General features: G+C 50.4%; 1 protein-coding gene across 1 annotated transcript in view; it reads left to right on the top strand.

Annotated features, from left to right (window-relative positions):
- LOC114037407 (poly(U)-specific endoribonuclease-like) overlaps nt 1-15,734 on the top strand; it is a 26,190-nt gene that overhangs the window by 7,658 nt on the left and 2,798 nt on the right. The window contains 5 exon segments of the mRNA XM_027854257.1: nt 9,897-9,996; nt 12,054-12,165; nt 12,846-12,967; nt 13,920-14,032; nt 15,253-15,406. Coding sequence (XP_027710058.1) covers nt 9,897-9,996; nt 12,054-12,165; nt 12,846-12,967; nt 13,920-14,032; nt 15,253-15,406 — 601 coding nt within the window.

Here is a 15,734-nt window from a genome sequence, read left to right as displayed (position 1 = left end):
GAAAGAATAGAGAAGCATGGCACAGCCTAGTAAGAATAGTGCCCAGAGGGCTGATGCTGAGAATCAGCTGAGGTTAGGGAGAAAAGTTAAGGACAACCAAAAGGGGTGGCATTGTGGAAAAGAGGATTGTGTATAGATGGGACCAGTGCTTAGTGTGGATAGGATGATAGTAATTGAGGAAGCCTCAAATAACCATCAGAATGTTTACATTATATTAAGTGTTTACTCTATCGGACTACCTTGGAGAGCTCTCTTGACTGGGGCTCCCTGCCCTATGTTTGAGACAGGGTTCTTAGCAATGCTAATGGAGTGAGTGTGAAGCAGGGCTCTTGTTAGCACCTTAGATCTAGGTCTCCACTGACCACATTCACCTGGGGACTTAAGGGTTTCTTGTGGGCTAAGTCATCTTGCTGGAGCATTCAGACCTGGGTTCAACCCCCAAACTGCCGTTTTCCAGTCTCTGCTACCCCCGGGGGCAGGTCCTCATTGGAGCTTGCACCAGAACTGGGGAGCCTTTTCTGTTTCAGAGACCTAGATGTGAAACAAATTCTGTTGTTTCCAGGGGAAATGCCAGGTCAGGCATCCACCGAGAAGCTGCCAAAATCGAACCTGATCCATGTAAGCTCAGAGAGTTGCTTTCTTGAGATTCTAGGCCATTGGGTTGTGCTACACGTGGGGTGATGGGGAGGGAAAGTTAGCCCATGATTCCATTGGCTTAAACCTTGGCTTAGAAACAGTGTCCTGCTCTGGGGTACAAGTCATCCTGGTCCTGGCCAGAGGTCCCAAATGTGGACAAGTTCATAAAGCTGCATTCCAGGGCTTCATTTTTGCCTGCCCCTCCTACCCAAACACATACACACACACACACACACACACACACACACACACACACACGCACACAGTTGAGATCCTGAGAAGAAAGCTACACCTTGGCCTATACACAGTGGTTAATAAGAAAATGCTGAATGAAAAAAAAATGAAGGAAGTGATTTGTCTGAGCTTACATAATATATTAATGAAAAGCTTGGGACTAGAACACAGGTTTTCTAATTCTTGGTCTAATGCTTTTTTATTGCCATTCTTTTATTGCCAACCTTTTATTTTACATATAGGGAAACTGAGGCCCATAGAGGGCCAATTGTGGTTTAGGGTCATAGGTCTAGAGCTGTGCCCAAGTCAGTGGACTAGCATTTAACAAGCGTTTACTATGTGCCAGGGCCTGGGCTAAGGACCGAGGGTACAAAGAAAGACAAAAACTTGGTCTCTGCCCTCCAGAGAAACAACACACCAGCAACTAGGCTTCTGCAGGATCTATGCCATATATGAAGGTGATCTCCAGGGGCAGGCACTAGCAGTGGAGGGTAGAAGGAACGGACGCCTGCTGAAGGTGAGGTCTGAGCTGAATCTTGAAGGAAGCCAGTGAAACCAGAGGCAGAGAGGAGGAGGGGAAGCATCCCAGGTACAGGCGACACAAACCACTTTGCAAAGGAGATGGAGTACCGGGTTCAAGGAACATTTTGAAGGCTCAGGTCACTGGATCAGAGTTAATGAAGGAAAGCACAATGTAAGAAGCCCAGAAGGTTGGGAAGGGGCCACATCGGGAAGGGCTTTCAATGCCAAATCCAGCAGATCAGAGGGTCTTTCCAAAGACTGGGACAACAAGGAATCAGTAAAAGGCAATTTTCATGGTAGCCTCTGATACCCTTCTCCCTCTAAATCCTATGACCCTGCATGGTTTGCTCAATCACCAGGCACCAGTGGCTGACTGGTAGCTGATACTCAAACCTGGAGCTTGGGAGCTCTTCTGGCTCCAGAGGTGGAGGGATGGGAGGGAGATTTGAGTGGTTTTTGGAATGAGCTCTGGGTCCTCTTCTCATTACCACCCTATTGACACTCATTTATCCTATTAATCCATCAATAAGCATTTATTAATCTCCTACTGCATGTTAGGCACAATGTTAGACTCTGGACATACACAGACAGAAATGAAACATTCCTTGCCCTCAAGGATGGTACAATGGGGGAGTTGGGGGTGGGTTGAAGACAACAAATTGGATGTAAAATAGTTCGAAAACAATTGGGGGCAGGGAGGGCACTAGCAGCTGGGGGGAGGAGGAGAGGCTTCATGGAGGAGGTGACTTGAGCTGAGACTTGAGGGAAAACTAGGGATTCTGAGAGGCAGCGGCGAGGAGGAAAGGCATTCCAGGCATGGAGGATAGCCTATGCAAAGGGGTGGAGGTGTTTTAATGAATAATAGCAGTAACTCGCATTTCTAGTTTATTGCCACTAGGGGGCGCTGTGGATACAGCATTGGAGACAGAGTAGTGCTCCTGCTCAGGTGTGTGCTCTGCCTACCCTCTAGGAGAATGTTCTAGACACACGTGCCATTTCAATATTTATGTTCCCTGGCCTGGTGTGCTTTTCCCCTTCTTACATCAGGGGCGTAGTAATCTGGAGGAGGAGATGCCCCTTCGCCACTTCTTTTGCTTTGTTGTTTAATTAAATGCCTTTTGCTTTGAATGAATGTGTCTCCTGGTTGACATGTTAAGAGAAGGACATCAGTGGGGGCTCATGAGCAGCAGAGGGGTAGATGCTGACACAAAATGTGCCTTGCTGGGCCCTGGGGAAGCAAAGAGGGGAGGGGGACTCTCCAGTTCCCCAGACCTTTCTGCCTTCCAGGTGCATAGTGAGAGTAAGTTTTATTACCTAGAGAGAGCCCTGCCCATTTGATGACTGGAGGAGGGGGAGGGGCAGAGGCTCCCCAACATCCTGGAGTTATCACCTTCTACCTGGATGCCTTCACTGCAGCCCAGAGAAGGGCCCTGCACAAATTAGCCATGGAACCCCAGCCCAGGATGGATCACTTGGAAAACCTGCTCACTGACTGTGCCCTCAGACGCGGGATCCCCAGGGAGGGGCTTCACAAGATGCCCTGTGCAATATTGTCTGGTTTTCAGCTGTGTGAGCCTGAAACCCAGGGAGGCTCACTATGAGGAATGTTTTCCTTACAATTAGACCTATCATCCATAGAGGGAACAGGCTGCTTTGGGAGGTACTGAGCTCCCCATCGCTCATGGTGTTCAAGCAGAGACTCCAGGCTCACTTGTCAGGAACACTGCGAAGGGGATTACTGCAGATTTGGTTTCATCCAACCAGCATTTTGTAAGGGCCCACTCAGTGCCCTTCACTGTGCTAGACATCAGAATACAAAGTAATGGGAAAGGCAGAGCAGCCCCGATCTCAGAAAGCCCACATTCTATTGGGAGGAATGGGGGGCATGGGAATGTCACAGGCGGAGTCTTCCAGATCCCCAGTCCTGACCCCCATCCGTCCCTTCTTGGCAGCTCCTTAGGTCCCAGTGGGGAAAGGAAGCGGTGGAACCCCCTGGGTTTGCTCCTGACCCAGAGCTGCCCGGACGGCCAGAGGCCTCATTGCATCCCATTTCTTTTTGTTGTTCAGTCGTTTTCAGTTATGTCCGACTCTCCATGACCCCACTGGGGGTTTTCTTGGCAGAGATGCTGGAGGGGTTTGCCATTTCCTTCTCCAGCTCATTTTACAGAGGAGGAAACTGAGGCTGTTCTTCCTTCATTTCTGAAGACCAATGACATCACAAGGGAGTGACGTCTGGACTTGCTGTGAATTGGATTTAAGTGAGACCAATGGGGTTAAGTGACTTGCCCAGGGTCACACAGCTAGTAAGAGTGAGTGTCTGAGGTCAAATTTGAAATCAGGTCTTCCTGACTTCAGGTCCAACACTCTATCCACTTTCTCTTAGGCTACTATTATAGTCACTATTAGGCTGTTAATTCAGGTGGGAAGGGTGTGTAATGTCTAATGTCTAATTCAGTCTTTATATTACCCCTACCACTGACCACAGAGCTTCCCACATAATAGATAGGTAATGTCAATATATCAGAAGATAATAAAGATCTTAGGGTCAGCCCTGGGATGCAGCTTAGAGATCATCTAGTCCAATGGTTACCAAAGTTTGTTGTTCTGTGAACTCCTTTCAATAGAAAAAATATATATAGTGTGAAGCCCCAGGGCAGTAATATAATACTCATGACATTGGGACATTCATGAAGTGCTTACTATAAGTACAGGGATCGTGTGTGCCCCCCAAAGCTCCCAATTAAAATTTATAGTATATAATTAGAATGGTAAAATGTAACATTTATTCTACCTATAATTATGAAAACTTTAGATACCAAATTATAAAACTACAATTATAAAATAATTGCCAACATTTTATATGGGCCATTTTGTAAGAATTAGAAGAAGCATTCGAGCAAGACGTCATGCTTATTAACTACAAGACTTCATATTAAATTCATTTTTGCAAATTATGTTGATATGAACATTTTTAATGAAATAAATTAGGACTTGGAGAATATTTAGCTGATGTAATCATCGTATCTAAATTTTATTTTGATGTTGGGCTTTTTTATTGAACAAAGGTTTGTGATATTTAGCTCATCACCAGACAAACAGCCTTGAAACTACTTATGCTTCGAGTTTGTTTCTGTATTTTGATTTAAAACAAGAATAATTGAAAACGTTCCCTTGCACAATACACGGTGGAGAATGGTGGGAGAATTTTACAAGCTCTTTTGCTGAGAGAGGGAAATTCATTTTTTATTTCTGGCCACCTTACCAATCAACAAAAAGGAACAGCCAGTTACCATACAAAATATCAATTTTTCTACTAGCTAATGACAAATGCTATATTAAGTGATAACTATATTTAAAGTTCAGTGACTACATGACTTTGATTTTAAACAACGTGTCTATGGATACTAAGCTTTATAAGGAATGATCTCCTCACACAAGGCTTTCCTTTCTTCCACACTGGTCGCTCTCAGACACTCTACTGACCGACTAACCAGGGTAAGGGGGTGGGAGGTCGGGCCGATGGCTCTGCCTCAATGGAGTTTCTTGGGCGCCAAATGGGGTAATGGATGAAAAGGGCGATCTCTATAAATGCCAGCTCTAATGACGATTCAGAGCGGTGGTGCCTCTGTTAGTAGTAGTGGCTAATGATAGTAATAAATAGAGATGGAGCGGGGATTAAGGCAGCCTAGCAGAGCACGACAAGCGAGGAAACGAAGACGAGGGGATGGAGGGGGAGGGGAAGGGCGTCCTTGAGTCTACAGAGCCTGGTGCCTATCCCTTCTCCTCGGCCCGCGGCCTGCGTCCTTAAGTCCCTGCCCAACTCGTCCTAGCCACAATGCGCACCGCCCAATTCCCAAGGTGGGAAAGTAGGCGAATTCCCTCTATGGTTCTGCAGAGGGCACCGCCAGAGCAACGGCCTGGTGCCCTTTTGATCTCTCTTCACAGCGGCCTTGGGGCCCGGGCTGCTCCCCAGCCTCGACGTGCGAGGGGAGCGGACCCGGGAAGGGCCCCTTGACTCCAACCTCTGCCACCTTCCCAGGTGCCCCCATTGCGGGCCGGAGCGGGATCTCCACCCGGCCAGGTGAAGGGCAGCCGAAGTCCCTCTCTTCTCTTTCTGGAGATTTCGTACCCGGGGGCGCCAGGCTGGGGAACCCCGACGCTGCAGCCACAGCTGGCTGGGCGTTCCCCTCCCCTCCTTACCTGACGAGGGGCGGGGAGAGAGGCCAGGCATACGGGGCACAAAGGGATTGGCGTTTGCTCTCGTTCAGTTGCTTCTGATTGGACCTCCCGGGGGGCGGGAGGCCCAGCTCCCTCCTGGACGCCCCCATCCAAGAGGCCTCAGGTAACCCGCTCCTACCGTGAGGCTCATTTGGGTTCAACCCGGCTTCCCTTCCTGCCAGCATGGCGAGCGGGTAAGAGAGCCTGGACCAGGGCCAGGGGCGAGGGCAAGGCCAGAGCCTCCCAGCCTTCCTGGGAAAGGGGATGCTTGGGCTTCCCGTGGACATCCAAGATCGGAGCCTGCGGGGTCCTCCCAGGGCGCCCCCCAGCTCCACAGTGCAGCTCCCGCCCCTGCCCCAGTCTGGTCAGCTCCTTGCTAACCTCCCCACCCCAGCTCCCTGTCAACCCCCCTAAAACCTTCTAACCAGCCTTCAGGCACCCCCTCCATCCCCCAGCTCTCTCCCTGGGCTCCCCTCAAAGCTCTCTCCCATCCCTCTCTCTATCCCTCCTTCACCCCTCCCACATCCCCATCTCCAGTCCCTCCCCCAGAGGAAAGCGGGGTGCCCCGGTGCCAGCTTTGGAAGGTGAGGTCATATTTCATCTCTCAGTAGCTCCCAGAGGGCAGTGACGTCCGTTTTTGTCTCTGTCCCCATCCCTCTAGCCTGGCCTTTTGTAAGCACTCAATAACTGCTCGTCGACTGACATATTGATCCATCCCCTCGTGGGGGATTCAAAGATCTCCATAGTTCCTGGTCTTGGGACCTCGAGCTTTGAAGTGGGCTGAGTTTGGTCTGGGCTCTACCACTTACTATGACCTTTGTGATCCTGAGCAAGTTGTTTCTCCTCTCTGGGTCTCAGTTTTGCCCTCTGTAAAATGGGCCTGACAGCTGTGAGGGCAGTGCTTGTATACAAAGGTAAATTTGAAAATTCTGGAGACATAGAAGATAATAACAAGAACTAATAATACATAGGATGAGAGGTCTGCAGCTGGAAGGGACCTCTGAGGTCATCCAGTACAATGCTCTCATTTCACATGGAAGGCAACTGTGGGCCTGAGATGGGAAATCAGGATTCGATTCCAGGTCCTTTCCAAGAATCTGTTGCTCTTTCTACCGCACCAAGCCCTCTCCCTGTATGAAACAGGCGGGAGGGAAGGAGGAAGATGGGGGCACTGGGGAAACTAGGGAGGCCTTAGCGGAGGAGGTGGCATTGGCTGGACCCTGAAGGGTGAGAAGGATGTTCTCTACTCCAGCCCATGGGGTGGAGGGCAAGCTTTGGGGATGGGGGTCCTGGCAGGAGTGGACCTCAGGCAGATTTTCATTTAGCTTTCTCCATCTTGGGTAGCCTTCCTGGGCCTGTTTTCTCATTTGTAAATGAGGATGTTGGATTAGATATCCTCTGAGTTCCCTTCCCGCTCTGAATGTAAGATTCTTGAGCAAGTCACTTCATCTCCTTGAGCCTCAGTTTCCCCTTTTGTCCAATGAAAGAGTTGAGGGGCCTCTGGGGTCCTAGGCTCTCTTGGTCAGTGCCCTCCTTCCTGCGGCTCTCTCAAAGACTGGAACGCCAGTGGGTAGCTATTCGGCTTAGCAGTAAGTAGGCCCAGGGTTATCAAACACCCCCCCCCAGTGACTTGGGGTTTTTGTAGAGTTGTGACCTGGGCCCTTTTTGGGACTGGGACCTGTTGGACTGGTTCTGGCACTGGGAGGGGAGGTGGTCCTCCCCTTTGCAAACACTGGCTGCTGGGTGGGGCCAGGCTGCTGGATCTTAGAGAACAGAAAGAAGGCAGGTTATTGGGGGTCCAGGACTCCCACCCAGACCCTTCCATTCCAGGACTCTGGCTCTGAGTCATCACATGGCGAGGGAGAGCCTGGGCCCTTTTCTTATTGCCTTCAACGTCAGGTATTGAGCACAAGGCCCAGCCAGCCTGGGCCTCCTAGAACCACACCCCACCCCCACCCAGCCCTCCAAGAACCCACCCCTGGCTCAGGAGCCGGGCCTGCCTCTTTTGTGGGGGCTTATAAAAAGTTCCCTTTAGTGTGATCTAACCTTGACAGGGACAAGTAATCAAATGGATCAAAAGGGTAAGATTCCTCCAACTCTAAACCAGTCGTACCAGCTCTTTTACCAGCCTGAAACCAAATGCCCCTCCTGAGTCCAGGGGAAAGGGCAGCCAGCGGCCTCTTGTCCCCTTGGACACCTTTAGATGCTCTGAATGACACCAGCCTCCCAGAGCAGCCCCTGTCCGGAAACTGAAGCCTCACTTCTAACAGTCAACACAGTCAAGCAATTAGGCAATGCACTGGCCGTGCCAAACTGAGTATTCCTCATTCCTTACCAATAGCCCCCCACCCCTGCTAAACCACCCTTTCTTGGATCTGTTTGCCTCAGCATCCAAGAACGGGATGTCAGGGCTGGGAGGGGCCTTAGAACAGGGGATGTCAGGGCTGGGAGGGGCCTCAGAACAGGGGATGTCAGGGCTGGGAGGGAGCTCAGAACAGGGGATGTCAGGGCTGGGAGGGGCCTCAGAACAGGGGATGTCAGGGCTGGGAGGGATTTTGGAGAGTATGTATTTCAAGCCCCTCATTTTCCAGATGAGCAGAAAACAGTCCCAGAGAAGTGAGCTGTTCATGGCTCCCTGAGTGTTCTTGGGGGACCCTAGTCTCATACCCAGTCCCCCCACCCATCACACCATATCCCATAAGCTCAGGCTTCCCTCTCAGCCTTCCTTCCTTCCAAGCATGGTAGGAGGTGGGTCATGGTCTGAACGGGCCTCCCTGCTGTTCCCAAGGGCCTTGGGAAAAATAGGTCGGTATTGTGTAGGTCAGGCGACTTGACCAGAATCAGAGGATTTGGCCAAAGACAAGGGACCTGTCGCCTGGGTCTGAGCCAGCAGAGGACAGACGACCCTGCGTGCTGGGCTCCACGGGGTCACGAAGGGTCGGACACAAATGAACAGTACGCTAGCATCTTATCTCCAGGTGAAGAGACCGCCATGGCCTGGCCCAAGGCCTCCTCTCACTTCTGACTGGTCTAAGAATCTCTGAGCTAGACTGGAGGAGGTCATTTAATTCAGTCTGGGCCCAAATTCGAATGCCCTCTGTTCTATCCCTGACTCTGCTGGAAGACCTGAGTGATAGAGAACTCACTACCACCCTCCCATCTTTCAGACAGTTCAGTTTCTCTCCCCAGGCCTCAATTTCCTCCTTTGTAACAGTATGGGGGTTGGCCTAGAGGACCTCAAAGGTCACTCCATCCCTGGGCCTCAGTTTTCTCCTTTGTAAAAGGAAGAGGCTGCAGTAGTTGAAGGCTAAGGTCCCTCCCAGCTCTGAGTCTCATGAACTTGGAAGCCGGAAGGCAAAGGGCTGGGGATCCTCTTGCTTTAACCCCCACCCCCTCTTTTGTTCCCGAGCTCCAGGTCCAGTCCTGGTTCTACTGTGTGACCTTGGTCAAGTTACCTGCCCTTTCTGTGCTACATTTCCTCTCAAGGAAAGTGGGAAGGATCTTTGTGAACTCCCCCTCCTCCACCTCCTAGTAGAAAGCCTGAAGCATTCAGGAAGTCAGTGACCCTATTTAAACACAGTGGAAGGGAAGGAAGTATGTATTTATAGAGCACCTACTATGTGCCAGGCACAAATTATCCCATTTGATCCTCACAATAACCCTGAGAGGCAGGTGCTATTGTTATCCCCATTTTACAGGGGAGGAAACTGAGGCAGACAGAGATTAAAGTGACTTGCCCAGGGTCACACAGTTAGTGTCTGAAGCCGGATTTGAACTCAGGCCTTCCTGACTCCAGGTCTAGCTCTCTATCCACTGTGCTACTAGTAGTCAAAACACAGGGAGATAGTATTACTTTATTACGAATAGATGTCATAATTATTTGCTATAAAATAAAAACTCAGGCTTCAGGGATATCAGAAAGAAGCTAATGTAAGTCTTATTTTACCAAGCAGAAGCAGAGGCCCAGAGATAGGACGTGACTTGTTAGTACCCTCCTTGGGGGGACAGAGCTATGGAAGCCACAGGAATGTGCACTGAGATTCTGGCATTAGGTAGAGGCGGACCTTCCCTGCCTCCACAGCTGTCTGTCCGGTCCGACCTCATTCTACAGATGGGTCCCAGAGAGGCTGCTCAGTGATTACTCCTGGGACATTGTAAGTGGCAGAGCCGAGATTCGAACTCTGCTCCTCTGACTCCAATCCCACCCTTCTAAGCCAGTAGACACCCTCCCTGCCCAACGCCTTGAGTGCTTGATCCGAAAAGGTCTGCTTCTGTGTTTCCTGCAGGCTGGTTTTAAATCACGAACTCTCCAAACTTTTTAACCAACTGTGGGATGCTGACGTTAACCGCTTTGGGCCCGGCAGAGACTACACCATCTCCCTGCAGGTGAGTGCTTCCAGCGGTTGGTGGCGGGCCCAGCCAGCGGATGCTTGAAGAGGAGCCCATCGCGGCTGACTGATAATCGCTTATCTGAGGACTCTGGTGCTTGGAAGGCTGTGTCCTCCTAACGGGCAGGAGGGAGGATGGTGGAAAGGGCTCGGTTCCCCTTTGACCGGGCCACCCTTCTGTTAAAGCATGTTTTCTCACCTTGACAGGACGGGGGGTGGGGGGACCAGGTGACTGCTGGCCCGGCCTGGCTCGGCTGTGAATACCAAATCCGGAGGGACGGGAGGCCCGAGGAGGGCAGAGAATGGGTTTCACTGGAGCCAGGGTGGGGGTGAGTGGGGGGGGCTGCAAGGAATGCCAGCGGTCAAGGTCATGGCGGTGGCCTAGCTCCTAGGGCACTGAGGCAGAGGGGCCTGTTTGCTTGGCGTGAATGTGGAGGTCTTGAGGGCTGAGGACAAAGAGCAGACAGAGGGGAGAGCTGTGAGCCCCGTTACAAAGGTGGGGAGAGACCTTGAGACCGTCCACACCAGCTCTTGCCTTGTATCTCACTGACCTATGTACACTGTATATTATCACCTCTTAAGACTGGGACCCTTTCCTTTTTTATCTCCCCGGCACAGTGGTTAGAGTACTGGATCTGGAGTTAGGAAGACCTGAGTTCAAACCCAGCCTCAGACACTATCAGCTGTGGGACTCTTAGCTTTACCTCACCGCTCTCTGCCTCAGTTTCCTTAACTGCAAAATAGGAAAATAAGAGCACCCACTTTGCAGGGTTGTCATGAGGATCAAATGAGACAATATTTGCAAAGTGCTTAGCATAGTGCCTGGCATATAATAGGTGCTTAATAAATGCTTGTTGAATTGAGTCATGTTTGGTTGTGGTAAAGCTTTAATGAGAAACAATTTTCCAGACGAATAGTGGTAGTGGGATGGAAGGAGGGGCTCATTTGGGGGTCTGGGGGAAGGAAGTACAATTTGGGATGCTTTCCAGGTGGTTCCTTGGACTAAGGGAAAGAACTTGTGAGGGCTGGACCTGGGCATGAGGAAGACTATGGTGGTAGATGAGGCCAGTTAGAGGGAGGAAGGAGGAAATGCACAGCTTGACCTGTACAGGGGAGTAAAGACATGTGGGTGGATGAGGCCAAGCACAGTGAGCATCCCCTCTGGGGACAACTACTGCAGGGTCTGTGGGTTCTGTAGGTCAGGACACTTCAAACTAGAGACCGAGCCCCCACCCCTTCATTCATTTTCAATAGTCAACCAACTGACACAATTAACTCAAAGCAAAGGCATTTACTGAAATGAACGAAAGTAACACACCCTTCCTTCCATAAACTAGTACACATCCTTCCACAAATACCCACAGTGTAGTTGGAAAGAATGGGTGGGGGAACTGCTTCTGGAAGGTGCCATCAGTGTCCTCTAAACTATCTACCAGAGCTCCATGCCCGTAATTATTATTCTCCTGAAGAAGACAGGTCTCTCCAACCTTCAGGTCATAGGATCAGAGACTACTTAGAAATGGAAAGGACACCCAAGGAAATCTCTTCTTACCTCCTCATGTTTGTAGGGAAGAGAAATGCCTGTTGAAGAAGGTAGGAAGGTGTGTAGGAGTACAGTAGACCAGGACAGGGAGAGGACAATGTAATCAGATGGCCTGAACTTCAAAGGAGGAGAGATGATGGATGAAAAGGAAGAGCCTGGAAGTTCCTGGCTCCGTGCATCTGGGCATGGGTAAAAAGGAGCTCCAGCTTTGGAGGGAAACATGGAACTCTAGTTTGGCCAGGAGTTCAAAGGAAAAAAGACAATGAGATGGAGAATGAAAATGACCCTGTTGACACCCAGAATGGACCTAATGGAAGGGGAACAGGAAGGTGGAGGGGGGCGGTAATGGTGGTATATTCAGGCAGAGGGGGAGCATCTCCCCCACCCCTCTGTGAAACCATCCAGTGCTTTCTGCTATAGAGAGGGTCCTGTGGTGGGCCAACTCCAGGAGTTCCTAGACTGACCCAGGGATCACTTATTGTCCCTTCTCTGTTTCCCTCCTTCTCTCCTAGGGGAAGGCAGACTTTGTCCCCCAAGGTGTCCACAGAACCGTCGACCATGCTTCTCAGGCTCTCTTCCTCTGGGTGAATGAGAGTCGGTTACGGAGCACCAAGACCTTTGCAGGTAAGAGTCACCCCCCACCTGGTGGTCTGCACTTCCAGCTTGGCTAGCCTGATCCTCGGGTACTGGACACATCACCAGGCCTGTGGCTGCAGTCTCCGTCATTGGCAGGCCCTGTCAGGGCTTACACTTCACTGACAGGGTTTTCAAGAGCACCCTTCGGAGTACCCTCATTGTATATGTATTCTATATCTATCTGCTACCTCCGATGCTGCTTAACCTATCTAACCTGGGCCAACTGGCTTATCCTAAATTATGACCAGACTTGAAGAGGATTCCCACCCACCAGCTTGCTGGCCCATAGCATGTAGAAGCTTTATGTTTTTGAAATGCTTTCCATCTGTTGTCTCATTTTGCCCCATGACTAAAGGAATCGTGGTCCTCCTTTTCTAGCTGGGAAAATGGTTCAAGCCTTGGCTCAAGCTTAAGTAACTGGTCAGATGCTTTTAGTTTTTCTTTCAAATGTCCTTTCATTTTCTCCTCACAATACTCTTGGGAGGCATTTTTGTCCTCGGTTCGCAGACGAGGAATCTAAGGGTCAGATAGGGAGATCTGTCCAAGGTCACACAGCAGCCTAGCTCGGGGCCAAAACTAGATCCTGGGATTTTTTCCCATTGCTCATGTAGGGGCTCCTGCCTTGCCCTCTTTCCCCAGTAAGGTGGTCTCTGGGTTTCTTTCGGCAGCTTTTATCTCCCTTTTGGATAACTATGAGACGTCAACAGGAGTAGCAGAAGTCGTGACCCCGGAGGAGGAAGCAGAAAATAACCGATTCTTGGATGCTGTCTTAGAGACAGAGGTGATGAAGGTGAGGCCAGGGCCTGTCCTGGGCAGCAGAGGCCTATCCCTATCTCTTCCTGCCCCCACTCTCACTCAGTTCTTCCCTTTGATTTAACAAACATTCATTTGTTCAAATATTCAGTAAACTTGTATTAAGCACCTACTGTGTGCACAGTTCAGAGTTGAGGCATCTAGGTTATACAGAAGATCAAATACTGGACTTGAATCAAGAAGACACTAATTCAAATCCTGCCTTAGATATTTCCTAGCTGTGTGATCCCTGGGCACGTCTCCTAACTCACCTCGGCCTCAATATCTTGGCATTGTTATTGTTGGGCACTGAGGGACTTGGGAAGTCGAGATGAGGCCACGTCTTCACCTGCCTTTGAGGAATTTAGAATTTCTCAGATCCAGTAGGGACCAGAGAGACCAGAGGTTCTGATCCCCTCATCCTCCAGATGTGACTTGCTCAAGGTCACCCCGACCGTAAGTCTGGGCCAGGGGTTTCCTCCTGTTTTAGAAGAGGAAGTCACTGGTTACTTCCAGCTGGGACATGCTATTACCCTGTGACCGATCCTGGGGAATGCCTCCAGAGCAGAGGCCTTGGGCATGAGGCAGCTTTAAGGCTGACTGGGAGTTAGGGGGAAGATGGTACATCTCGACCACCTCTTTGTGCTTCAAAATGATAATAGCTCCCATTTCTAAAATACTGAAGGGCTTACCAAGCACTGTCCTCACAACAGCCCTGTGAGGTTGGTGCTGAAAGTAATATTATTCCCATTTTATGGATGAGGGAACTGAGGCTCAGAGCACTTTGTTGGAAATCACAGGCGCTAAATGTCAGAGCCAAGATCCCCAAGTGAGGTCCTCTGTTCTCTCTCTGCTTTGCCCAGCTGCTTCTAAGGGCTTCCACGTCTGGTACTCAGTGACTGTGGAATGAGTAATGCACCCCCCACTGCTACCCCGGTTCTCTCTTCCAGCTCGCCCATCAGTATCTGGTGGGAAAAAATTGGTCCAAGCCCAGCCTGGTGGATTTCAGGGCTCAGCTCTACAGAATCTGGTTCCAGCTGTACACTCGGGAGGGCCGCCAGGGGTATGTAGCCCAATCTGAAGTCAGGGGATCACAGCAAGGACCCCAATATCTGGAACTGGGTGACTCCAAAGGGGTCAGGAGAGATCTGGAGTCCTAACTCTGCTGCTCCTTTGGGAAAGCTGTCCCTTCTCTTCTCTCTTCCTCAGTTTCCTTATCTGTCAGGTGAGGGGGTTTGCCAAGATGGCCACTGAAGTCCATTCCAACCAGGATCTGCTGACTTCTGGTTAGCTCAGTGCCAAGTAGTGAATAGAACACCGGGCAAGGAGTCAGGAAGAGCTGAGTTCAAATCCTGCCTCAGACACTTACTAGCTGTGTGACCCTGGGCAATGCACTTAACCGCTGCCTGCCTCAGTTTCCTCACCTGTAAAATGAAGGGAGCTGGATTAGCTGGCCTATGTGGTCCATTCCAGCTCTAATATTCTATGATCTGGGTAGAGAGAAGGAGCAGGCGTGATGGCAGGAGAACAATGGGTCACCTTTCCAGCCAAGGGCTCTGGGCTGAGACCCTGCATCCTGGGACCTGGTTCCTGACAAGGCCAGCCCCAAAAGTGACTCCCTCCCTGATCAAAGGTCATCAAAGGGATAGTGATGATAGAAATACCCACGACAAACATTTCCATGGTGCTTGAACCTTCCCTACTGCTTTTCTCAGAATCACCCTGGGAAGTGGGTAACTGCGTGGATTTTACAGATGGGGAAACAGGGTCAGAGCTGTGTGACATCCCCACCCTGGGACATACAGCTAATAAGTACTGGAGGTGAGGTTTGAGCCCCAGTCCCTTCTCCCTCTAAGTCACCACACCTTAGGTGCTGCCCCTAACACAATGGGGATGGAGAAGGGATAGGGGAGATCACTGCCACCCAAGTATGATGTGGAGTCTCACCAGGGAGGAAGGAAGTATACAAGCATTTATTATATACCTACTATGTGTCAGGCAGTGTGCTAAGCACTTTACAAATATTATCTCATTTGATCCCCACAACAACCCTGCAAAATACGTGCTGTTATTATCCCCATTTTACAAATGAAGAATTGAGGCAGGGAACGGTGAAGTGACTTACTAGCTAGTACGTGTCTGAGGTCAGATTTAAACTTTGGTCTTCCTAATTCTACTATCCACTGCACCACCTAGCTCTTTAAAGTCACAAGGTACAGGCTGGGGAGCCCTCTCTTCTGGCTGTCACCCAGGAGCCTTACCCGTTGTCTGTTGATTCTATAGGCCTGATTCTTGTGGTTTTGAGCACGTGTTTGTGGGTGAAACCCGGCGAGGACAGGACATCCTGGGTTTCCATAACTGGGTCCAGTTCTACCTTCAGGAGAAGCGGGGAAATATCGATTACAAAGGTTACGTGGCCAGAAGGCACAAGAGTCGGGTGAGCAGGCTGCGCAGGGGTCCTGGAGCTCCAGGGGCTGACCTCTTCCCTTTGCCTTCCCTCTTTCCTCCTTCCTCTCCCTTTCCTACTTTCTGTTCTGTCCTCACTCTTCCCTCCTCCCCTTCCCTCCTCTCTTCCCTCCTCCCTTCTCCCCTTTCTATTCCCTCATTTCTTTTGTTTCTTCCTCTCCTCTCTCTTCCATCCTGCCTCCTTCCTCTTCCTTCATCTCTCTCCTCTGTCTTCCTACATCTTTACTTCCTTCTCTCCCTCCTCCTTCTTTATTCTTTCCTCATCTCTCCTCTTTTCCCTCTTTCCTCTCTCCCATCCT

This window comes from Vombatus ursinus, unplaced genomic scaffold, assembly GCF_900497805.2.
Source record: "Vombatus ursinus unplaced genomic scaffold, bare-nosed wombat genome assembly UNPS02010394.1, whole genome shotgun sequence".
In the NCBI taxonomy this organism is placed as follows: Eukaryota; Metazoa; Chordata; class Mammalia; order Diprotodontia; family Vombatidae; genus Vombatus; species Vombatus ursinus.
The sequence above is the reverse complement of the archived record's forward strand: the minus strand, read 5'-3'. Positions and strand labels throughout refer to the sequence as shown.